Source organism: Pezoporus wallicus, unplaced genomic scaffold (genome assembly GCF_028554395.1).
Source record: "Pezoporus wallicus isolate ANWC-B61680 ecotype Strahan unplaced genomic scaffold, APGP_CSIRO_Pwel_v1 contig_3817, whole genome shotgun sequence".
Taxonomy (NCBI): domain Eukaryota; kingdom Metazoa; phylum Chordata; class Aves; order Psittaciformes; family Psittacidae; genus Pezoporus; species Pezoporus wallicus.
The window spans coordinates 11,393,756-11,420,466 of NW_026635157.1; the positions used below are offsets into that span (position 1 = coordinate 11,393,756).

Here is a 26,711-nt window from a genome sequence, read left to right on the forward strand (position 1 = left end):
TATTTGAAATACTTGAGTTTGATTAGAAACTTGCCACTGTACCATTTGTCCAAGAGAAAGCTTTTGTGCTTAGTTTGTTTAGGCAGTAAACTGAGTGTGATTGTGACTACGGCATCAACAGCTATAACATCAATGCAAAACTCTTTGCAATTTTAGTTTATTGGGCCAGTTCAAACTTGAAAGGGAAAATAAATAAATCCATATACTTGAAGCAGGAAGGAAAAGAAAATTAAATTCCCATTACATAACTATGTAAAGAAAATCCTGGAGTCCTTAAAATAATATTTTGTCCTTTGGACACTTTTTCCCTAATCTCTAGTTTTATTCCTTTTCACCATTTACAGCATGTGGATGTACATGCAGAATGCATTATTGTCAAATATCCCATTGCAAAGCCTTTAGACTTAAGAGTAAGTCTTTCATAGGAAATACCAGTTTTTGAAGAAAGCACCCAATTTTGTTCTTAACCTCCTGGTTCCTGACAATGAAGCAGGGGAAATATTTCTTTCCAACAATAATCTTAATGTTGAGATCTCAAGGGAATTACTGATACTTTGAATAATGAAGTCATTGTGATCAAGTCTTTGCCTGAGATGTTTCTATAGCTGAGTCATTTATACTGGCTTTGCTTTTTTTTTTTTTTTTTTTTTTTTTTAGTATTTGAATGTCTTCTCATTGCAGGCACCTCTTTTTCTTACGTTTATTCATTTTTCCTGTAGGAGTGTGCTGCATACATGTCTTTAACACAATGCAATCTTTTTGACAAAATATGTCATACTCTTCTAATTGATTCCCAGAGTAGCATGCCCTACCATCATTCAATAAATAGACATGTGTTCTGCTCATAAATTGTGTAGAGGGATGACATGCTCCAGTTTTTAGAAATACTTTTTTTACATGTAATTTGGGTATGAGCTTAACCTTGTTTACAGTTTCCTCTGACAATGCTGAAGCGGCACACTGTTCCTTTTATTTAAAGGAACATAATAAAATGAATTCAGTGGAGTTTCAATTCAAGGTGAATAAAATGCCACAGTGATGCATAGGATATAAAATCACTGTGCAGAAGTTAGCAGTTTTCACTGTTGAAATAATTCTTATTTCAGCACTTCAAGTGGTCAGTGACTGCAATGTCACTTAATTTAAGTATGTTTTAGCTGCATGAGCTTGCAGACTTTGTACTTACCACACAAACTTAATATATTAGGCAGGTGCTCAAAGACAAATCTGTAGTTTGAGGTGAGCTTGTGCCATAGTATCTCTGTTTGCAGACTCAGAATTAGAGGTGATATTATGGTGAAATATGTCAGTATGCTACCTAAGCCAACATTGTGAGCTCACTGTTCAAATTGGCATTTCTGTTTGTTGCTGGGTTTTCTCCAGTAACTGATTCTTTAGGCAATAACCCGAATCTCCCTATGTTACAGATATTTTTTGAATGTTTGTTTAAAATACATTCTTTCAGGTTTTTTATTGCAAGTAACAAAAGGCAATGAAAATGGTCTTGCAGTCTCTCTGAAGTGAATTGAATAATTCACTTGATATGACCTGGTCACTAAGCTATTGCTTAGAATGAGCTCTTTTGTTCCAGACAACTAACTCTCTTAATTAAAATGTAGCATTTTTCTAGGTATTGTGTCTCAAATTTGGGACTAGCAACTAGTGCCAGATACTGAGCAGTTTTTTGAAGTCACAGGGAGAATGTTTCCGCAGTCACAGGAATTAAGTCTGCACAAGTATCATTAAAAAGAAAAAGAAAATAAAAAAGCTGGAGAAAAAGTTTTGTGGCAGAATACTAGATCACAAGCTTTACGAGTTTCTCCAAGCAACCACTATCACTTACGATCACAGGATGGTGGCTGAGATAAATCTGAACTAGCTTTTCATTGTTTTTGAAAAAAACTGTAAAGGGAGGCTCGTGGCTATTTGGAACCCTTAACTAAAACCTACCAATTTCCTACACGATTTTCTATGTGTGAAATCATTACATGGCGTAATATGTTAAAGTCAGTTATTTGCTGACAAGGATTTTGCTGTCTATCTTCAGTATACTTTCAGGGCCAGATGTTAACTTGCATGGTTGGCAGTAACCCACAAATGTTTCTCCAAGTTACCTGAAGAAGGCAAAGTTGGGAGCAATAGAAACTTTTCTATCAGGAAGAAGATAACAATGTAGACAAATAAAGCAGCCTTTGAAAAGGGTTAAACTTGATGAGCAGAGACAAGTGTTCGACCATTGGGGAAAACAAACAAACAAACAAAATTTATTGAAAAAATGGTAAATAGGTTTATGAACAAAGAGAGAGGCCAAGCAATGGCTTAGGGAAATAAACTTGAAGAATGGCCAAGCCTTGAGAACTCCAAAGGTCTTGCAGCTGGTGGGGGTTTTATTGTATGACTCTGCAACCAATATTTGGTTTTGGAGTAGAAGAGGTGACTCTCAAGCTCCTCTGAAGTCTTTGTGTGTTATTTTGTGTGTTACAGCTGGTTTAAGCAATTGTGCCCTCCTGCAGCCTGTGCAACATGCACTGCCTGCAGTTTTGCTCCTACTGTGCAATACTGGTTTTGACTGCCACCATGCCTGGGTATCTTTCACCTGGAGCTGAGATACAGGAGCAAGCATGGGTTGGGTGGTGGTGGCTCGTGCCTAGCTGGTACATGCCGAGCCAGTGCACTCTACCCAACTGAGGGAGCAGGAAGGTGGTATTAAAAAGCGTAACCTTTGGGAGCAAAAGAGGCTGTTGTGACAGCTGCCTCTCGCTCCAACCCCTTCTTTTTCCACAAGCAACCCTACAACAATTGAAGACTTGCTTGTGCACCTGCTCCTTTATTCTGTCATTTTTCAGATGCATCGCGTCTTGGGCAGGAATAATCTCTATAGCTGATGCATAGTACGTCTGGATGAGGATAAGATTACTCTTACTCTCCTCCTTTGCCACAAGAATAATGCAGGCTGCCCAGGTGAGAAAATGAAATACCAGTATATGGTGTGCAAGCAAGAATCCCATGAGCTGAACCCATAACAACAGCATTGTTCAACTTAAGGATGTGTGTGTGTTTGCATCTTTGAATTGGTTAGTTAAAATTGTCCCAGTGTAACTCTTATTAGACTTCTCATGTGAAGTCTTAGCTAATGGTTAGGTCTCAGAGCAACGTACATCTATAGGTATGCTTTTAAGAATGCAGAAAAGTAAAATGTAAGAAGTGCGTTGTTTTGTTGTTGGGGTTTTTTTCTTTCAGAAGCCTTGCAGAGTACTCAAATTATACTAATAAACTATCCTCAGTGTTTTGGGCAATCTCTTTGATACATAGGCTGTTGGGTTTTTATTTGTCTTCTGCGTGTTATACAACAAAACCATTAAGGACCAAACTACTCACTAGAGATGGCATGTATAGGGTGACAGACTGAGCTGTGAGTGTAGTCTGTTAAGCAGGGGAAAGTGAAAACTTGAGTTCTTGTTGGAAGTTTAAAAATAAACTGCAGAATCTTTCTGTGTCTCTTAAAGTTTGTGATACCTCAGATCTGTGCTTTCAGCTTGGGATCTCTTAATCCTCTGCATTAACCTGCTTCTTTAACAGAATAGAGGAATTTCTCATCAGTCTAGTACTGCTTTCTGCAATGCTGCTCCCTTCCTTGGCAAAGCCCCCTGTCTGTGTTAATACAGCTTTTGCTGGCACTGAGGGTGACAGGTCTTGTCAGGCTTCTGTCAGCATAGAAGACAGCCAGGTGTCCTTTCAGGCAGGCACAAGTCCAAAATAAACCTTTTTGTCTTAAATTCTGATGGGTTTTTTTGTTTGTTTTTTTTTTTTTCCTACCAGAGCAGTACTTCCTAACCACTTTGGAGAACTGATGAAAATGTTTCTGGTTTATATTAAGATATGCCACATGTGGAATGACTTTTTTCTAAAAATAAAGGAACCCAGTGCTTGTGCTGAAAGTCTCTATGGTGTTTTTATCCTCAAACTTTTCATAGCTCATTTTGTGACCACCTTCAGAGCTGCGTAATTTGTTTCAGTTGTACTTCTTTGGAGCCATATATATTGTTGCCATCTTCAATTTTTTTCCTCTTAAGATTTGTAGGAAGGCATTCAGCCTTGAGTGGCAAAGCTCAGATAGAGAATGCAGAATTTTTTACTGTAATACCAGTTATTGTTCTTCAGTTACTATTCTCACTGTTAAATTTGTGGCTTAATACCATATTTGAATTTAAGCTTTTTTAAGACTGAGAATTTTGTTTCCCTGCTAGTATTTGTTCTTTCTGCTAAATCTCATACATTTCCTCCAACTTTTAAACAAATGTTCCTGCTTCTTCAGTTTTTCAATGTTTTTCTTAAAACACGTGAGTCCCTAGAGCCATATGTAATCTTCCAGTATAGGAAGAGTACCAAAGCAGTATAGCTAGGACCTGTTGCATGGCTTCCCCACACTCTTCTGGCTCCATGTCGTAGGTTTTCTGATGCACCTTTGCCACAGCAATGCAATCCAGTGCCCAACACAGAAGTACCAGTATGTTTCTGCACAAGTCTAGTTCCTGGCAAATAAGAGTTTTCCTCTTGGCCTGTGTGCCTCAGACTGCACTCCGTAGGGCCCCTGGTCCCAGGGGGCTTCATATGAGAAAAGTTGTACTGTAACCATGCACAGCCAGCATAGGTCAGGCACTGAACCTCAACTAGGAACCCAGAGTGCTTGCAAGTGATGTGCAGGCATACTTAAACAGCTTTGCAATAAATTTCCCTAGAAGAGGAAATGAGGTGGGATGGAGATTGACGAGAATGAAGGTATGCACCTCTCTCCCATGTTCAGGCTTTGTGGTGACCAAGCCCTCTCCTCCCACATTCCCAAATCCTTCTGCTGTAAGTAAGGCAACAGTCTGCTGTGACTGGTACATTTTATGCTCAGCAAAACATGATTTCATGTATCTAGTATCAGGTTTTCCTCTCAAGTGGAACAACTTATAGGATTGTGGTTTGGTTTGTGTTTGTATTTAGGTCTTTTTTAATTTGCTTTGAGCTGATCATTAACTGTGTACGATTACCACTAAGATACTAACAAACACCCTTCCTTCATTTTAAATTCAGGAAGTATTTAGCTTTGAAGACTAATTGTCCTATGACTATTGTCATCCAGGCTGGGTAAATAGTGCTAAAAAACATAGTGCATGTTTCTCGGGAATATAGGAAATTTTACGCATGCGAGTTACTGTACTAGTAACAGTAGTGACCTTTCCTGGTTGGTTTTTCTGTCTATGAACACATAATTATTTGCATCCAATATTTAATATTAAGAATATGACACAACTGCTTAACCGTAGATAGACTTATAGCTGGGGTTGATGCTGCATGCTTATTCTAGTCATTGGTGCCTAAATATCACAGTACATTTAATATATAGTGTCATATACATACTGATGTGAGTGCAATGTACTGCTAGTAGCTCAGCAGAATGGGAACTTTGTGCTGATGAAATGTCAGTCTTAATTTTTTGATTAACTTAGCTGTGGGCATTTTATGTCAAAACCAGAACTGGCCAAATACTGCGAAGCGCTGTGCATGAAAATACTTCAATTTCTTTAATGTAATGTCTTGCAGATGTATAAGTGGTCCTTTTATATAGTCTTTCAGAGATGTTAGTGGTTATGCATACTGGAAGAAATTTCATCAGATTTAACGCCTTTAAGCAGTGGCGAAAAAACGTAGAGAAAAATGAGTCGATAATTAAATCAGTTACACTGGAAAAAGAATTGTAAGATTTGTGCTTAGCAAAGGAAGAAACGAAACTCACCATGCAGGGTTGAGTGACAAAAAGCCACAAAACATGTTTGAGTAAGTGGTCATCAGCAGACAGATTGCCTTGGTAGTGAGACAAAGGGGGGGACACAAAATCACAAAATGGAATATAGAAATCTTTAGATTTGAAAACTTTGTTGGCAAGTTTGTTCCTGGAGTTTTCTCCATATCAATAGGGCCAGGCAGGAGGGAAGCTGCTGAGATGGGTTGCTGGTGAGCCTCAGCTACCTGCAATGCAACCTCTGATCTAGGCTCTGAACTCCAAAGCTGTCGCTTTACTTGGCTGAAATTAAGTGTTTATATTGTTTATAAACCAGACCAAACTTCTGATAGGGGTGATTTTGTTTGGGGCTCCCTTTCACACATCTTTTTTTTTTTTTTTTCCCCTCAGACCACATGTAAGAGGTTTTTCATTTTTGGCAGACTGTCTTCTCAGAACACTGATACTATTATATACTACTAGTTGGATCCAGATTCCTAGAGTGGAAAGCCAGCAACATTACTTCTTTGAGGGATATAAATTGTGTTTAAAAACACCCTGGAAAAGAAGTATTGTTCATATGTGTGATATTTGATATGAGAATGGCAACCAACACATCAATAAAGTCTTTGTGTTGTCTTTTAGATCTCAATGGTGATTTTTAAACTCTTAAAAGATTCAGGTTGCTGTATATATAAAAACAAGTCATATGATTTCAAATTATAATGGGGAATATTTGATGGATGTGGTTATAAAATAACAAATGAGAATAATAGTAAGTTAATTGGGTAACATCAGAAAAGTTTATCCTGGTATATTGGGATTACATGCTTCAGTTGATACTTAGTGTACTTTTGGGATTTCTGGTTGCACCTCACCTCTGGTTCTGATAGTGTATTGTATTATGAAGAATATTAATAATGCTGCAGAACAATTACTTGTTCATTTGCTAACTGATTAAAATTCATGCATAATTTATTGGAACTGGGAGAGACTTTATAAATAAGTCTCCTTGTCCTCAAGAGCTTAAAACCAGAATGCATATGCTAATATAAGAATGTGCTTTACTTCTTAATATAAAAATTGAATATGCAATGGTATATTAGTCTCGTTAATGTGAGGTTTTATTTGAGATAATCGTGCTTTTAATCAAAGTGAATACTTCTAAACATAGCCTTATGTTTTAGAGGTTTATAACTCAGACTTAGTAGTGCATCATGCTCATCAACATTTATGTTTTCTGCCGTAATATACACTGACCTTAAAATTCATTAGTTTGACATTTAATGTGTTAGTTCCACAGCAAATAAATGGCCCTTATTAAGGCTGGATGCATTTCTGAGCTTTGATGCAGGTAGGGATCTAAATTAGTTCATATGCATATTTCTTGGCAAAAATGGGTAAAACATGTTAATAATTAATTGAGATACTTTGTAGAATTTTGCTCCTATTTCTGCTTTGGGGTACATACACCTGAGAGTGTTTACCTTTTCACTCTGGGAGGAGAAAATCAGCTCTGCTTGCAGCCACTTTTTGCATTTATGGCTTCCCTGGTCTCCAAACTCAATTGCATGAGAGATAGGTAATCTAGGAAAAGATCTGCAAGAAACTTTTTTTACCAAAATATGTGAAAACTCAGTGCTTACAGAGCTGGTAAATACATTGTTGGGGGCCAGCTCTGGCATCTGGAGGGGAAACTTTACTGTTGGACATGTGGAACCAGGGAGTTGTTAGCCAGACTTCACTATGCAGAGAGGGTGTGATGTCACAGGAGGTGTGGAGGCCTGCTGCAAGCCCCTCCATCATCACTTCTCCCACCCCCCATGGGCTCTGTCCGTGGCACTGGAGAGGTCATTCCCAAGAGGCAGAATATGTTCAATGCCTCAGCATCTTAATTTCTTTTTCATAGAGAGGTGGTGGAAGTGGTGATCAGAAAGGACTCTGCTCTAGGGAAATCTTGTGGTCTGGGCTTAAAGTATTTTTAGTGTACTGGCCATCAGATCCCTTCTACCTGCTTAGAGTTGCTGTGTTGTTAGTTCTGCATCGCTGCTGCGTGAAACCCCTGTGTGCATTGAATTTAGCATTGTTGCCTAATTAACTGAAACAAATTAGTTGAAATATGAGCCATCTGGAATGAAAATGAACCTTCCGTGTTTATCAGTGGATTCATTTTATTAGAAAAGTAGATGTTGCCTGTGATTTGTTTCTTAAAATAAATCACACTAAGGCAATGTGCTGATTCTCCGCGCAAACGTTTTTCAGGGTAAGGGAGACCTCACCTTCCTGTTTGGTCTGCTGTTACCTTTTTAATTTGCAGCTGTGTTGAAATATTTAGGCAGTCAGATGATAAGAACAGAGGAAGACAAAAGCCACAGTACATTCTATTATTTAAGTTTCTAAATCAGTAGTAAATTACCAAAGAACAAAATATTATATGTCATTACTACATGTCTGTATTTTGTCATTCTCCTGCCGGTTTTGCTCAGTTCTTATTATTCCGAGTGCCTGTAATAGACATCAGTATCTTTTACCCTACCTGCATCTGGTGGGTTTCAAATGAACTGCAGTGATACTCATTTTTAAGACTATCCTGTGCGGGGCTAGTGTATCCACTATTGCAACTGTTTCTTTAAGGAAAATACATATGTTGCTTCTGTGAATAAAAGAAAATCAGTTATATATCTGAAAATCTCAAGTTATTGCCATAGTAAATTAGATAAATGAGCGTGAACCCAGATTTTTCTATTTTGTTTTTCAGAAAAAATGTTAAGAACTAGCAATATATCCGTCAGATAGGATTTTGTGGTCCCTAGCTGAGATTTTTAAATGGAAAAAATAGCATTGGGCAGATGCCAGTGGTGCACCATTCACTTCCAGCTGTGGAAATTCTCCTCAGCTGTTCTTCACTGATGTCAGTTTGATTTTGATTTTGAGTTTTGAAATTGATGCTGACCAAAACATGACAACTTTCTGTGGAAAGAGCCCTTTTCTTAATGGGTTTTACGGCTTTTGTTTTATCACTGGCTTTTTTATCTCCCTACAGAGCCGCCTCGTCCGATTGCACCCCCACAGCTGCTGGGCGTTGGGCCCACATACTTGCTCATTCAGCTGAATGCCAATTCAATCATTGGGGATGGACCCATTATCCTGAAAGAAGTGGAGTACCGAATGACATCTGGGACCTGGACTGAAACCCATGCTGTCAATGCACCAACTTACAAGCTGTGGCACCTGGACCCCGACACCGAGTATGAGATTCGGGTCCTGCTCACCAGACCAGGAGAAGGTGGGACTGGGCAGCCGGGACCACCACTCATCACCAGGACCAAATGTGCTGGTGAGTGCTGCTTTGGAAAAACAAACAAACAAAACTCTGATGATTTAACTAGTTGACAGGTTTGTTGGCTTTAATCAACCTGTAGCAGAACTTAATCAATCTGTAGCAGATGGGTTCTTTTGGCACCCCCGGGATCCACAAGTTTCTGCATCAGTAAGGATTTGCTCTGTCCCCTTCTTTGCCTGGTCACTGTCTAGGTTGCTGCTAGCTAAGCCTGGGAGGATAGGTTAAGAAGTGGGATGTTAGAAAGCTAAGAAAATATTTTTATTCTTCTCATGCAAGGAAGGAGACCTCATCCTGCTAGGAATGGACAAACAATCTGTTTTTTTTTCACAATGAATCTGTTTTTTTTCACCCAATGAAAATATAGGTTTTTTTTCAGTGAAAATATGAATATGTATGGATATTTCCACTTATATTTTAAGTAAACTTGCACATAAAGGAACTTGCATGGGAGAAAAGACATCTGTTTAAGAAATAGAATTTTATTAACAAAAAAAATAAATGTAGTGTACTTCTGAGTAATTTTTCATTTTCCAAGAGGATATGCATGGCCTGACAGAATCTCAAAGAACTAAAATACAACTAAAAAATGCTCTAACTCCTAAAATACAATTGTAAATGTGAGTAGACGTTTTTCTCCATTTTGACTATCATCATTGCAATCATGTCCTGCTAAATCCTGCTGCCTCCTACGTTTTTTGGAGTGCCCCTGCGTGGCCTATAGAAGGTTAAGCTCTTCCAATTTGTGTTGTATGCTGTTCCTTCTAAAACTATAGGAAGTTATTTTAATATCAGCTTTCATAAGAAGAAAGGTAATACCTACATCTTCTATTTGCAGGGGGAAAAATAAATATAGATTTGAACATCAGACTGGGAGGCAAATAAGCAGAAATTAAATTGTGGGTGTTGGGTTTTTTTTGATTTTTTTTTTTTTTTTTTTTTCCCCCTCCTAATCTCACAATTTTCAGGGCCTGACAGTATCTTAAAATTTGCACTGTAACTGGATTTAGGAAAGAGTGCTAATAACAATCTAGTCAAAGCTGCATTAAAGTAATAAGAAGAGCTGCAGTTGCAGATTTCCATGTATCACGTGTATGTGCGCATATATAAAACAAATATAAATCAAATATTTTCTCCCAACTTCGTGACGGACCTCAGTAGGACGACTGTTCAAGTTCTCATCTAAGCATGGATGACCACTCATTTTGTTTACTCAAGGAATAGGGTCAGGGTTTGCGTCAGAAGCCAGGACTTCATGCGAACTGGGTCAGTAGGTGTGAATCTCAGTACTAGGCAGTCTTTTTTGAAATCAGGTGTAATACTGTCAGAAGCTGAGACACAGCTGGATCAAGACTAAACTGAAGGTGATTTTTGGAATTTTTGATCTTATTTATAATTTAGTCTGTCCTTCCTGTGAAGTAAAAAAGTCCATGTGTCCATCTCAGTTAAGATGGCAGTTGTTCTGATCAAAGTTAAAATATTGCTTTATTCTACTGAATTGGTTTAGGCATTGTACTGAGAAAGCAGAAACTTGAAAACAGCTTCTGTTTTAAAAAGGCTGAGCTAAGACTAACAAAACCCAAATGTTCAGGTTCTTTTTCCCAGTCCTTGGAAAAATATAATTTAATTTACCCAGGCTGTTACAAACGAAAGCTTTTTGACTGGGAAAAGAAAAGAAAGGAAGTTGTGATTTATGTGATGTAGTTTTAGAAGCCACTTAGGGGAAACAAAGTTATGGTGGGTATGATTTTATGTTTGTTTTTAACCTGATCCTCACATATAAGGTGCCAAAATCTAGTCTGGCTTGAGACAAATTTTCAACTTAATTTAATCCACTATGAAGTGAACCAGATCAAAAAAACATTTGACAAATCTGAACTTCCAGAGCAGCATTATTTTAACAATAATGAAATCTTGAGATGCTTATCTTGCAGCAAGACTGGTTCTTCTTATTCCATGAAAGCGAAGGCAAATAAATGTTACTATTAACCAATTTCAATTAGAAAAAGGTGAGTCAGCAAGACTTTGTGGAGACCAAAGGATTGTGCTCAGCACCAGTGATGAGTCAGGGAAGGCACTAGGTTGAGCACCAAGTTGTCCTGCTGCCTCCTCACCTGTCTGGAAAATGAAGGCAGATTCTTTTCCACAGTGTTATCCCAGGGTTTCTGTAAGGTAACTGCAAGCCGAAGTCAGTATGAATGTATATATTTTTTTATATATTTTTTTATTTATATTTTGCTCATAAAAGGCAAACTATGTACATAAAAGTTAGTTTCTTCTGAAGAGAAGATTTTTAAGAAAAGATGAAGATAATAATAGAATAGCTCACCCTGCAGTCTCTGCTGTGGCTGGTATTGTACGAGTGACTGGCAGGTGATTTACTGTGCTATATTAGATGACATCTCTGCAGCAATATCTTCTTCCTGGAGATTCTTCAATTATTCCTAATTCTTGTTTCTGACAAGATCACTTATTTTTCAGACAGACACTCTTTTGTGTCAATGCTCTTCGTCAATTTTGTCTTTCCATGAGTTTTGTGCGTATTAGTTCAAATTCTGAAACAAGTTATAATTGATTATCTGCTCAGTGTCAAAAGGAATGGTGGGAAATAAATGAATTTTCAGCTTGAAGTTTGACTGCACTTCAAACAGATTAAAACCCACACATTAATGAACATTGATCTGATGAGTTTTTTAATGTTTACATTCCAAGTAGCAGCAATAGCAAACTCACTGATACATCAATAAGAATAGCTTGGCATTCTGCTCTTTGTTTAATATCTAAACAAATATTAGCATTGTTTTCAAATGAAGATTCAAAATTATTTTTTTCCATAACTCATTCAGTATTTATAATTTCATGACATTTCTTAATAACATATTATTGATCAGTTGGCCTGTGCTTTGCTGGAGATATATCCTACTTCTGAATGATTTGAGCAATGATTGTTCTTATCTTGGTATCAGACATGCGCTTTTATTATTAAGTGTTTAGATCATTTTCTGTCTTCCTCATAGCAAAACCAGTGTCTGGTGACTCCTTTAGTAAATGTTTCCACTAACACAAAACGAAGTTGCTTTCTAATGAAGAGATAATTCTTTCACTAGTCAAAAGTCCTCTGGCAGTCTAATTGTGTACCTGGCATTTCCCAGGTAAGGTGTCCTGCGCTGAAGCTGAGTTACAGCATTTGCTAGAAAACTTGTGTGTTGTTTTACCAGTCTGCAATTAAAGGTAGTGCTCAGCAGTCAACTATATGAAACCACTGAGTGTTTTTAAGCAGCTTTTAAGTAATTTTAAGACTAAAAGACTAATGCATGTGAAGCAAAACATTATATCCTGATATAATTCTCCTTAATAGCCAGATGTATGCTTTGTATTTCCATTCCTAAGCACAACTGCAGTTGGTGCTGAGTGTGGCATGGTCTGTCTGCCTGTGTGTGGTTAAATATAAATAATTTCAAGCTGCTGATGCTGAAAGCTCCTTCCTCCCCATCAGTCCTCATGGGACACCTGGGCTTTATTTCAGTATGACTACACTCTTGCCTGGTGTCATTGCTCAAAATTATTGACTTCTCAAGGACTTTAAAACCAAAATGAAAGGCAGAAGGTAGGAGTTTAATCAGAAGTACTCCTTATGGCTGCTTCTGTAGCTTTGGAGTGTGTTGTTCTTCTGAGCATATCTTCTGAGACTGAAGATTGTGTGGGGAGTATAGAAAATATGTGGTAATATAAAATTGTCCACTTAGCCTGCTTTATCAACTGTAAGTTAGAAGTTATTTTCTTATATTGGCTTCTGCTTCTGAGTAACAGCTTACAGCTCAGTTTTATGATTAACTGATATTTTAGTGCCAAAGGAGGTCAATAGTTCAGCCTGTCCAGAGCTTAATATATGTACACAGTGGAATTACTTGCTCCTGCTTTACAGAAGTTGAGTGCAAGGGTGTGATTTTTTTTTTTTTTTTTTTTCTTCAGTAAAACCTGGAGAATTATGGAGCAGTTGAAGAAAGAGTCCTATGTAGTTTTAATTTTATTCAAAATGACTTGATTTTAGGAAACTTCTGCCTGTATTATTTGGTTTTGATAATGAGTAAGGAGGAGGGGAAGATTTATAGCTTTACCAAAGCTGAGAACAGAACAATATTTATTGGTTTTAAGATTACTGTTATTATTATTGTTATTATTGTTAATAACAATAATATTAATTTGTTCAAAATCATTATCTGTTGCAGAGACCTAACAGTAACAGCCAGCCTCAAGGCATTATAGCAAAGATGCTGTTTCAGCGGTGTGGTCCAGTGTTGGCATGTGATTGCCTGCGGTTGAAGGCCTGGGAGCTCAGCAGCTTTCTGCCTGCCTTTTTCAACTACAGAATATTTGTTTACAAATTGCAAGTTTATTAATTTTTAAAACAATATACACAGAATACAGGATACTGCTGAATTCATCTCTAGCAAAACAAAGGACAAAAAAAAAGGAAGACAAAACATAGAGAAACATTGAAAAAGAAAAGCAAGCTTAAGGTTGGGTTTTGGGTTTTCATTTTCTTGAGATTTTTAACAAAGGGACCCTGGCAATGTTGCCATTGAGAAAGTGACTTTGCATGCTCATCTGGAGAACTAAAATGTTGTTCTGGTTACATAAAAATTGAAGTGATTTTTAAAATGACTGGAGTGAAACGTATGGTGCAGTATAGAATCTGGGCATGCCAGTGAGGGAGGCATACAGTGCTTCTTTCATTAGTGTTTGCCTTTTACACTTGAAGAGTGAAGGTGGGGAGTTCAAGGTGGAGAAGTAGATTTATAGGCTTTGCTGTGCGCTGTACGTGAGAATTTAGGATGTTAGTATGTGAGGCAAGGGGCTTGTGAAATTGGGTACAGTCAACGTCACAGGAAGGTTCTGGAAAATATGACACTGAATGGATAAGCTGTGCTCTTTGTGTCTCTTGCAGTAGTGAATCTGAAATCATTATTTAAATAGTTAATAAATAGTAATAAGAATAGAGATATATGTGTAATTTTCAATATTTTTTTTTGAAGTGGACAGAGAGAAAATATTTACCTTTATGGCAAAATAGTTATCATAATGTTACAAATAGAATCTTTACCCTTTTTTTCTCCTCACAGAATCACAGAATCCTAAGGGTTGGAAGAGACCTCAAAACATCATCTAGTCCAACCCTCCTGCAAGAGCAGGGTAGCCTAGAGTACATCACAGGAACTTGTCCAGGCAGGCCTTGAATATCTCCAATGTAGGAGACTCCACAACCCCCCTGGGCAACATGTTCCAGTGCTCTGTCACTCTCACAGTAAAGAAATTTTTCCTGATGTTCACATGGAACCCCCTGTGCTCCAGTTTACACCCATTGCCCCTTGTCCTATCACTGGACATCACTGAAAAAACCTAGCTCCATCATCCTGACACTCACCCTTTACGTATTTGTAAACATTGATGAGGTCACCCCTCAGTCTCCTCTTCTCCAAGCTAAAGAGTCCCAGCTCCCTCAGCCTCTCCTCATAAGGGAGATGTTCCACTCCCTTAATCATCTTTGTAGCTCTGTGCTGGACTCTTTCAAGCAATTCCCTGTCCTTCTTGAACTGAGGGGCCCAGAACTGGACACAGTATTCCAGATGTGGCCTCACCAAGGCTGAGTAGAGGGGGAGGAGAACCTCTCTTGACCTACTAACCACACCTTTCTAATGCACCCTAGGATGCCATTGGCCTTCTTGGCCCCAAGGGCACATTGCTGGCTCATGGTCATCCTCCTATCCCCCAGGACCCCCAGGTCCCTTTCCCCTTCACTACTGTCCAGCAGGTCAGCCCCCAGCCTGTACTGGTACATGGGGTTGTTCTTCCCCAGATGCAAGACTCTACACCTCCCCTTGTTGAATTTCATTGAGTTTCTGCCCACCCAGCTCTCCAGCCTGTCCAGGTCTCACTGAATGGCAACACAGCCCTCTGGTGTGTCAGACACTCCTCCCAGTTTAGTGTCATCAGCAAACTTGCTGAGGGTACACTCAGTTCCCTCATCCAGGTCGTTGATGAAAATATTAAACAGCACTGGTCCCAGCACCGACCCCTGAGGGACTCCACTAATCACAGACCTCCAGCTAGATTCTGCCCCATTAACCACAACTCTCTGCCTTCTTCCTTCCAACCAGTTCTTGATCCACCTCACCACCTGATCCTCAAGCCCACACTTCCTTAGCTTATCTATGAGGATGCTGTGGGAGACAGTATCAAATGCCTTACTGAAATCAAGAAAAACCACATCTACCGCTCTACCATCATCCAGCCACCTAGTTACTTGCTCATAGAAGGCTACTCCTCCAAGTAGGTATCATTAGAGACGAAGAGCTTAAATACATTTTGAGTGCTTAAATTACATGTTTTTACTACTCATGGTCTTCTTGTTTACAAGTTAAACACTTTCTTAGAATAAACTAAAAATGAACGACTTAAAACTAAATGAATGTGGTACTTTTAAAAATTATTTTACATTTGCCATTGCAGAAAAGCCCACATTATGCCAGTATTTATAAGTTGCTGTTGTTTTTACAAATGTATTTGGCATTCATGACTGTTTCTGGGCTTTTTGCCAAGTAGTAATTGGAAACATTTAAGATCTCACTATCAGATACCAAATGCACCGGTCTCTTGTTCCGTATAGGTTTACTAGTTGGCTACGATATGAAAAAAGAAAAATAGAAAAGGTATTTAAACAATGGAGAAAGTCTGGACTAATGAACTTCATCCTATTCCCTTTAGGGCTGAATACCAGAGTTGTTATTGAGAAAGCATCCCGTAGAAGAGCTATCCGATTTGGGCTAAAGGCTGGCACACACAACCGTATTCTGCTTATTGCGCTGCTTGCCACTGTTCAGATACCCATACCACATATAGAATCCTAATGATGCTTATATCCATAAGAAAGGACCGTAGCGCAGCTGACTCACCTAGCAGGAGACCAGGAAGACTTTCTAAGCCAAGTTCTTGTCAGATTGTGTAAATTAAGCCTGGTATCCTCTTTTTCAAAGCAGCACAATGCAGATGAGTCAGTTGAATTGGCAGTAAACTGCAAGTTCAGACACTGACCTCCACTAAATTAGTTTTCAACTTTTTTTTTTGTTCACTATATTCAGCCTTGCTTAGTATAATTTTTTTTTTTTTTTGTATTTGCAGCTGCAAGCTGCCTCTGCACTAACTGGAAACTTTCGTCCTGTGACATTGCAAGTGCTGTTTTATACAAGTGCTGTGTTATACAATGAGACGTGGATTTCCTGAATTCTCTTGTGCTTCTTTTTTGGGATAAGCTTTGTTCAAGGCTAGTTCTTTATTGTACAGTGATGAACTCAGCAGTAAATCACACTGCTCTAAATCACTGAGAGTTAAGGTAGCAGACCTAGATCATTTCTCTAGCATGGCTGCCCACTTCGTAAAGCCTCTGTTGTGTGCACGTCTTCCTTTGCTTTCTTTCTGAAGTCTTTACCTGTGGGCAGGGAGGGACAAGTTTCCTACAGCAAGATGTGGTTATGGTCACTGGCACCTAAATGCTGGTCAGTCAGGCCTTCAGTGCAAAGTCCATGACACTGAGGGAAGTCCTTGAATCAAAGATGGTAGCTGTCTTTCTGGTAAAAGACATTAGGTCAGGATATCACTTCATCTGTGTGCCAGAGATTGGGGGAGGAAAAGAAGCAGCTGCCAACACCACTCAGAGCCCCTCTGTCTTTCAAGTGACCCCTCCATCTCCTGTCTCACCTAAGCTTGTTGAGCAGCTTTTCCCAGGGCAGAGCACACCAAAGCGCTGAGACTGCTGTGATATAAGCAAAATGCATGTAACTAGTCAATAGATCACACTTCCAAGAGGAGCACTGTCTGCGGCAGGAAACTTTATTGTAGTACATTAATCCATGGAGTCTATTCCAGCTGTAAAAGAATGGACATGGGCAATAATTCATATTGCAGCACTTGAAAATGCTGTGGGTGCACCTGGGCCAGATAACTCAGAGCCTGATTATGCCTTCTCCAGAGTCTGGGGACTGATATACACATATTTTTGGCCTGTGTTCACTTCCAAAGAACATGGCTGTAAGTTGAGAAAATCTCACCCTTTCAGAAAACTGGAGATAATTTTTCAACTGCAACTTCTATTTTTAATTTTAGCTGCAATAAATATTTTTTTGTATAATTCATTAGTGTGCTTGATACTTTAGTTTGCTTTCATAATTAAGGTCTCTCAACTGTTCAGTAGCGTAATATCACTTTCATAGCGTATGGGAAATGGTAAGTACAGAAATAAAACATACTTTTATAAGACTGGCTTTTATTTATTGTACTTTCATTTATCACTATTAAAAATTAGGCAGGGAAAATTTTAGTCAGGTTTTGAAAGTTACTTGGGTCATTGCAGGACGTGGATGTGCTGTTTTGGAAGCACACTAATTTTTTGCTATTGTTTTGGCGCTATTGTTTTGGCACTATTGTTGGAGTAGCATGGAGTAGGGAGGGAGGGCTGTGTGAGAAGCATGACTGGTGATGTGGAAGAGGAAAGCAGTACCAGCAGCCTGTGCTGAGGGGACGGATACTGATGAGATTTCCCAAATGCATTCATTATTCTTTTTCCTCCGCATGTCTTTCTCCTCCAAAGCCATTACAGGGAAATGTCATGTTATTCATGCTGCTGTGAGATTGGGATAAAGTTGAGATTAACATCCCCCCCCCCAGTCTTAGGACAGGTTTTCCTGTTCTCACTGGCATTGGTTCTTTGGGCTTTATTCTGCTACATGAATCTTTGTTTTCTGTTTAATTCTTGTTTGATTTTTGTTTTCTCAGTATTGTTTCATTTTAAAAATCTGCAGCTTAATTCTCTCCCCCTAATTTGAACCTAGACTGTGTGAGGCAGAACTGTGTGAATTTCACTTTCTTCATTTTATTTCTCAGTAAATCCTCCTGCTGGTGCTGAGATGGGGAATGTGTCAGGTGATGCTTTTGTATGGTAGGCTAATGAAATAGCTTCCATTATAACAATAAATTGAGGAGCATATTAAGTGGCAGCTGATGTCAAGTTGCACCTCAGGTAATCAGTAGGTCAAAAATCCTAAAATGTCTTGTCAAGACTCTTACTGTTATGTGGTTTTGTTTGCTGTTTAAAAAATAGAAAAAAAAATCTGTTCCACATGACTTAAAAAACAAACATTAAAAATACTGACATGGAGTATCAGGATCAACCAATTAATTAAAAGCTCATCATCTTGACTGTAATTCTAAACAGAATAATGGAACAGCCAATACAAGGGCTGATTAATGAAAAATTAAGAAAGTAATGCAATTAAAGACAGTCAACAGGTTTATGGAATACTGATCTTGTCAGAGTAACTTTATTTTTAAAAATCAGATTATGTATTTTGTTAATAAAGGCAATATTGTTCTTCTCTAATGCATTTAATTTGATATAAAACATTTTGATTAAGAAACAAGAATAAAATCAACTCAAATGGAAAAGAACTGGCTGATATATCTAAACCCGTTCTTATTAATTAATTAAATAAACATTTCTGTTTGAGTCCTATCAGGAACAGTTCCACGTAATTTATAAAGAAAATGTAACTATGATAAAGCTGGCAAATTGCAAAATATTGTGAAAGTGATAGGAAAAAACACTTCCAGAAAGAACTGGGTTACTAATTTACAGTGGTTTGAATTGTGCGATGCTAATCTGTGTTTCAGGTAGGCCAGCTGCAGTATAATAAAAACAAAATAGTCCATATTATATTATATTATATAATAGCCCATACAGAGTGGGAAAAGGAGGGGCTCCAGCCCTAGGCATGGGCTCACACTATGTGGGGCTGACACTATGCGGGGAACACCGACCATTAGGGCTGTCACTTGGGCACTGGAATGAAAAGTGCTTCTGTAGTTCATGGCTGTATAAATCAGAGCAAAATTTCTTACTCTTTCCTTAGTATTAGAGAATGTTTTAAAGCTTTTGAAGGTGCATATTTGAAATTGCTTATCAAATTATTTTCATTCTGACCTAAGCCCTTTATCCCTGTCTCCCCAAATCTGTGTAGCATTCTGTTCTATAGAATTAAAAGGATGGTGTTGTGGGATATATTGTTGTTGGATTTAGGAAACAAAACTAAAAGAGTCATGGCAGAAACTTAAAATCTGAAAGCAAAATCTTGTTGTTAAGATGTTCAGAGTTAATACTGTTTGTAGAGATGCAGATGTGATTTAGACAATGATTTCTCATGTGGTTGAAACTTACTTTCCTGGTTTCACATCTCCAACGACACTGCATAATCAGCCTATCATTTCATTTGTATGGTGTTTTACCTTTTAAAACTATTTCATTTTATGCCTTTTTTCCTCCCCCCAGGTCATTAATTGCTGAATGCTATTTCATTACTCTTGGAAATGGCAACATGTTTAATTATCATCCAGATAATTAAACATTTCAAATACTAAGAGTACCATAAGCACACATTTTGCAGTTTATTAGCTTTATTTTAGAGAATTATGCTCGATGCGAGGGACTGGTGAAAATATATTTGACAGTATACCTTCTTTTGTCTGCAAAATGAACTCTACCAATTAGGCTGAAATGTCAGAGCGTGGACACCTACTGGGAATAGAATGTGCTGCATTTACAGTTTACAACTTGTAGCTGCTTAGATGATTACAAATAAGCAAACTAGTTCAGTTGCACCACACTTCCTTAAAGTAGTGACATTCAAAGACAGCGCTGAACTGCAGTTCAAGAAAATGCTTTGTTTGTGGCTGTTTTATCACCTTGACAGATCAGTTCACTTCGCATCTCGATGCCATTTGGAAAACAGGGTTAATGTGCGTGTTTTCTCTCATGTTCATTTACCTCGTGACTTTTAAAATTTATTTTATTTTCAGAGCTAACACTTATTGTGCTGTCTGCAATGAGATCTTTGCTTTATCTGACTGAATGCTTTCCACAGCTAAGTACTTTGTAATTAGAATTTAGTACTATGAAGATCATGTTAGAGAAGTAATTTCTATTGACTGACAAATTTTCTTACTGATGTAATTTTTTGTGGTCCTGTGGGCAGACACACACACCCACTTGAAAATAAAGAGCAACTGCTCTGCTTTCAGCTGTTAGCGTGACCAACATTTCTTTGTGTCTGTCCTTGCAGAGTCTATTCTTGCTGTTCACTTGATGCTTACTGGGCTGGGGAATGTTAGGGGAGTGCAGCAATCGTACTGCATAGAAATCAGTGGAGACCAATTTATTCCTGAACTTAATTTTTTTTTATGGCTGTCTTAGCACTTGCCTCTTATTCTCTGAATAGCCATGATTAAAGATCATGCTACTTGAACACATTCTTTTTTTGCGTGTGTGTGCCACTTCACCTCTAAGACTTCTTAGGTCGCCATTACCAAGTTTTCTTTTACTGTTGCTCAGCTTTTTGTGTTTTTTTTTTTTTTAAACACAACAGTACCCACCCTCTAACCCCATCTATTCCTTCCCTTCAGCCATGAAACACAATTTAAAACTTAGGAGCATGTCACACCCAGTATATACTATGTGGGAAGTCGCCCAGAAGGGTCCGATAGCTGTGTGCGTCAGGCTGGGTATCAATCAGCAGGTGGTGAGCAAATGTATTGTGCATCACTTGGGTTTCTTGGGTTTTATTCCTCTCTCTCTTTTTATTATCTCCCTTTTCATTACAATGATGATAATATATTTTACTTTATTTCAATTATTAAACTGTTCTTATCTCAGCTAGTGGGGTTTATATTTTCCAGTTCTCCTCATCCCACTGGATTGGGGTGGTAGTGAGCGAGTGGCTGCATGGTATTTAGTTGTCAGCTGGGATTAAACCACGACAGCCTATACAGAAGAGAAACAAGTAAAGAGTTTCATAGATATGATTTATCTTGCCTACTGGTAATTGGAAAGGTGGTGAACACATATTTGAAAGAAAATTAACATGGTAGGCATTTTTCATTGTCACTTTAGTGTTGGACATATTCAGAGCATATACCTATGCTTTATACATATAAATATACAATGAGGAAAAAAATACATACAACAGTAATGTTGTATAGAATTCAACAAACATGTATAACCATGATCTTTATTTCTTACTGTGAATTATTTAGTCCTGAATTTACTAGTTGCTGTGTGCTTTAAATAAAGTCAGTTCACAAACTTGCCTCTTTTCCCCCATGTTAATCTGATCTGATTTCAACAGTGGAAAAAAAAGTGCTACCACTCGTCAATATTGCCTTCACAAACCAGCTTTCTGTCTCCATGTTTAAGAAAGGATTTGCAAGTCTAAAGTGGGAATTCTGAATCTGTGCAGCGATTTCTGTGATGACTCTGTGTGATTTAAAGATCTCTTGGAAATAGGTATGCTACAGAGTTCCAAGGGGTGAGACTTCAGCTGGGCTGCTGTGCCTCACGATGAGCAGATTCTGTGGAAGCTGTGCTCTTTCACCTCACTCTGAAAGTCTGCCTTGTGGACAGACTTAAATTAGAAAATATCAGATAGCTTCCATTACAGATGCTGTTTTCCTAAAATTGATCTCCTAGATAATTTACATGTTTTCTCAGTGAACACACATGTGCCCATGTGTGGCTTTATCTAGCCTATGGAGAGCAGGCATCCTGCCTTAGTAGTTCCGTGGAAAGCTCTCAGGATGATGGGCATGCTTCCTTCTGCCAGTCTAGACAGTAACTCAGGCCTGAAAACAAATATAGAATCATAGAATAGTTAGGGTTGGAAAGGACCTTAAGATCATCAAGTTCCACCTCCCCTGCCATGGGCAGGGACACCTCACGCTAGACCATATCACCCAAGGCCTCGTCCAACCTGGTCTTGAACACTGCCAGCGATGGAGCATTCACAACCTCCCTGGGCAACCCATTCCAGTGCCTCACCACCCTAACAGGAAAGAATTTCCTCCTTATATCCAATCTAAACTTCCCCTGTTTAAGTTTTAACCCTTTACCCCTTGTCCTGTCACTACAATCCCTAATGAAGAGTCCTTCCCCAGCATCCCTATAGGCCCCCTTCAGATACTGTAGCAATTATAGTAAGGAACATCAACAACAAAAAACTTGTAGCCTTTACAATACAGTTTTTTCAACCTTGGGTTGCAAAAATCTAGTTTCAAATATCCTACCATTACTCTCACCATCCTTTTGTGTTTCATCATATGCTTTACTCCAGCTGGTGTGGACTTGCAGTGGGGGTTAAGTATCACATAGCATCGACAGCTCATGAAGAAACTATTTTCTCAGGTCTTTTTAGGGTGGGGTTTACTGAGTTGTTTTCTGCATGGAATAATTGCTGGTGAGAGAAAATGGGAATTCAAAGCAGTGCAACTTCTGTAATAGAGTTTCAGTGGATGTTGTGGCATTTAAAAGAGCATCGAAGTCATTGCTCATGCTTTTTTTGTTTGTTTGAAATTTTATTAATAGAATCCATCTTTCTGAATTTAGCATGTTAGGAGTAATTTGTATCTATGAGAAACAAGAACATAAAGGGTGACAGGAGCCTGGGCTGCTGCAGAGTAAGATGCCTTGATGGTTGGGGGCTGAGCGTCCTTGCAGATGGGCAGCGTTGGGAAGCAAAGCTCTAACATAGTGGCCAGCCTGTAATGTTTTAATTTCTGCAAGTAAAGTATAACTTTTCATCCTTGGTAAAGTGAGTGTCTAGCTATTTAGCAAGGGACAAAGCATAATGTCATCATTGGAGAGATGTATTGTCAACTTGGACAGGTGATATTTAAGGAGCCTGAAGAGAGAAATGACCTGGCAGTGTAACAAGACATATCACAAGTGACTGTCTCAGAATGAATGAGAACAAGACAGACAATTTCCATTACTTCTCAGTGTTAAGGTGCTAGCATTATCCCCTAAACAACCACATGCTCCAAGCAATAATCATGCACTGTCTTTTTCTGTACTAATATAAAAGTGGAATTCAATCTCTTGACACATATTGCTTCAGCTTCTGACTTGTCAAGTTGTTTCTCTGCTGGAGCTCAGCTAATATATAGTGAATGGGCTTTGTATACTGACTGAAATGGGGAAATAGTTATCCAGTTTCCTTTGAAGCTGGCTGCAGAGGTGCCTGGAATATGCTAGAAGAGTGAGGCTTTGTTTCTGGTAGCCTGTAAGTTGTTGGTTAGGAAGCCTGTGAAACCTCAAGCTGTACCTCAGGCTGCCTCCTCTTGTGAGTCCATTCTCCAGGCTGAACCAAGTACCCTGTTAGCCTTGTACTGTTGCCATAAAAGCTTGGAGAGAGTCGATCGTTCTTTTTCTGCTGCCTTTCCAGCAGTGTGTGTGTATGCTGGGGTTTATGGCAGAATAGAAATTTGTGTGTTGTTTTTTTTTTTATTTTTCCCTTGTCGGTGGGAACTTATTTTTGCAATAGCTGGTAAAGAAGTTCTACACAGTTTGTGTCAGTCAAGTCCTGTCTTTGAACCACAATATTCACTGTCATTATGATATTCTGCATATTGGTGAAATACATTTTGTAGCAAACTTGCTTTAATTCTGAACTATTACATACTACTGTTGCAACTGTTAGATTTCTGTATATGTAAGGAGAAACTAAGTTATCATCTATAAAAATAAGGGAAACAAAAGACATCCTCCAGTAACAGGCTGTGCCATCCTGGAACTTGCTGCTTTTTCTTAACCTGTGGTGTGGTGGAACAACTCACTACTATCATGTTTGAAGGATTTGAAAATTTAAAATACTTGACCTGAATCAGATACAGGTAAATGGTTTTAAAATTAATATCTTATGCATAATCACAGTAATTTTCTAATAACATAATATGTGTTTAGTATGCCTGTGTTTCTGTTCTTTTCATTTTAAATCTGTAGTGTGGATTTTCTAGCTGCAACCACAAAATCAGTTTGTTAGAGTTAGGATAACTGGGCTGTTTTTCAGAATTGCTGAGAAAATTGAAGACACTTTTTCTGTAGTGGGACTTCATGAGTTTAGAAAACTGATAAATAAACTACCCTAGCATGTGCTGAATCAAATGATAGATTGTGAAGCCAATACTGTGATAAGCATTAGAAGCTTAACAGGCCAGGCAAACCTCCCAGGATGTTCTCTGATGAGCGTCTAGTTGACTATGCACTTCAAAGTACAACATGTGTGTGAAGGCTCATGCATTGAGACACCAACATGGCTGCACTTGTTTTTTTCTACAGCTGTTACTAATGTGTGTTCTCTGATACACTTTTTTGCAATATAATTTGATTATTTTAAAACTGTATACAAGGAATACCAGAAAATTACAGAGTTGTATTTATTGCTTTTTTCAGCCTGTGCCACCTACCTTAGTTGACATACTTTTCTGTATAGATCTTTCCATGTTGCCTTAAGGAAAATCATGTGGTTAAACGTAATATGATAATGCATATGGGTAAGGAAATTGTATTAAATTTGTTACTGATATCTCAAAGATAGTGTTGCTTAACTTTGGAATACTTCATTTTGCTCTCTTTCTGTAAGATAGCTTTTGTGCATATAATTTCCTATAAAAAATAACAGACAAGAATATCCTTGAAATTCTTTAACTTGAAGGTTTCATCTGGCAGATAAAAATAAAATTAATAAAAAATGTGTTTTGACATTTAAAAGAGAATTACCTGCCTTAAAATGCATAAAACATGCAAACGCTTAAATTGCTTGAGTCTACACATTTTGGAGCATTACTCTGACTGACGTTTATTAGCTAAGTTAAAGCATGTGTAGCAGTTTTCTATGTAGCAAGCTTCACCTTTGTTTCGTAAGGTAAATTGTATTAGGAGAACTAGCCTTCCAACTCTAAGAAAGCTACAGAATTATTTTTGTTATCATCAGCATATCTTTCCCAATCCTATTGTCGTCTTGGATGTCAGACCAGACACGACCGTTTCCCTGTGACTTTTTATCTTTTGGACTTGAGAAGTCACTCCCCACCTGGTTGTTCCCTACTTTGGTTTTTTTGGGGTTGTTTTTTTTTTTGCTTTTTTTTGTAGTGTTCCTGGAGCATCTGTAAATCAATTTTTTTTTTGTAGCAGTCAGTAACGTCTGGATTTGTATTGGTGGTACTGCTGTGTGTATGCTGAGAATTAACAGACTGCATCTTCTGTAGCTGCTGGCCCTCAGGCCTTTCACTTTGTCTGAAGGATCCTTCTGCTGCCTTGACAGTTACACACTGACAGAGCAACTCTCAGCAGTGGTGAGGCCAGCATTTGCTTACCAGAACAGTTCTTCCCCATCCTCTTCTATGCCAGCATCAACTGAAGTCCTTATAGAAGAGGACAGCATTTTCTATTAAATGTATCCTATATTTAAAAACAAAATGGAGGGGAGAGCAAGAGAGGTCTTGAAATGCTCACTGCTATGTTGGATTTTTTTAGGAATAAACTAATTGATAGACTTTGTCATCACATAGCAACTGAAGCTTTCATCCCCCAGCCGCTTCTCTGCCACATAGTTCAGCTCATGTTTTCAGGCAGTGTTTTCCTCCTCCATGAGGTCACTAACCAGAGGAGGCAGCTCCTGGCTTCCAAGGTCCTTCAGGGAAGGATACGTAGGGTACAGACTCACATGGGCTGAAGGGACCAGAAGATAGGAAAGTGGTGAGACCAATATTTAGCAGCTAAGATCATCTGTGTGGGAAAGCTGGGGAAGAGATCAAAGCAGTGCATGACATGAGAACTAGCCTGTCCTTGCAAATCCTTGCTGCTCTTGTGCTGTTGAGAGTCTGAAGTTCACTGCTGTAACTGAATGGCAGGAGGAGACAAGGAGCAGCTCATCTTTGAAAGCTGAGGTCAGGAAACACCATGTGGCAGTGAGGAGTAGTATGTTTTCTCATCTGCCTTTTGTATGGAAGTTGTCTGAGGCGTAAAGGGAAGAACCAACATGAACAGTTCCTGACGGAGTCATGGTGAAATACGTGTTTCTTGCTTAGCTGTTTATAAATTAAATAAAGAAAAAAAAAAAGAAAAAAAAAAAAGAAAAACAAAAGCAGACCAATATTCTCTGCTGCATTGAAGGACATGAAAAAGATCTAGCTTTGTTTCGACTTCATTGGTGTTGAACTGAAAATTTGCTTCCAGCAATTGCTTGCAAATGTCTATCACCATTCATAGGTGTTGGTGGCAATGTTTTCTTCAAAAAAAATGTGAATGAAATAGAGAAATCTTTGTTTTGAGATTTAAAACCATGTATATGCACACAAACACAGAAATGTGTGGAGATATATATACCAATTTCAAGAAAAATATTCTGATAGCTTTGTAAAGAAAATGTTTCAGCTTACTGAAACATTATTCTGTACATTATAATATATTTAATAACTAGTCAGATAGTTAGAACTATTTTTTCTCCCCAGTGTATTATGATAGATTTGAAGGGGAAAAAAAAATCCATACCTGCAGTATTTTAGGAATTTGGAAAAATAGACAAAGATCAATGTTCCTGCCAGGTATCATTTGCAAAGAAATGGCCGCTTATTTTCAGTGCATTTTTCCATATTGTCATCGCGGCATCATAGTCACATCTTGGTCTCAATCGGTTATGCGAGAGGAGTACAAAAATTACATCGGCA

The 26,711-nt window shown here is 38.3% G+C and overlaps 1 protein-coding gene across 10 annotated transcripts in view; it reads left to right on the plus strand.

The window, feature by feature from the left end:
* The window catches only part of PTPRK (protein tyrosine phosphatase receptor type K), a 400,993-nt gene that overhangs the window by 223,236 nt on the left and 151,046 nt on the right, over positions 1 to 26,711 (plus strand). For all 10 annotated transcript variants that reach the window (XM_057408964.1, XM_057408983.1, XM_057408974.1 and 7 more), the window contains exon 7: positions 8,811 to 9,104. In XM_057408964.1, the coding sequence (XP_057264947.1) occupies positions 8,811 to 9,104 (294 nt within the window). The remainder of the gene's footprint in view (positions 1 to 8,810; positions 9,105 to 26,711) is intronic.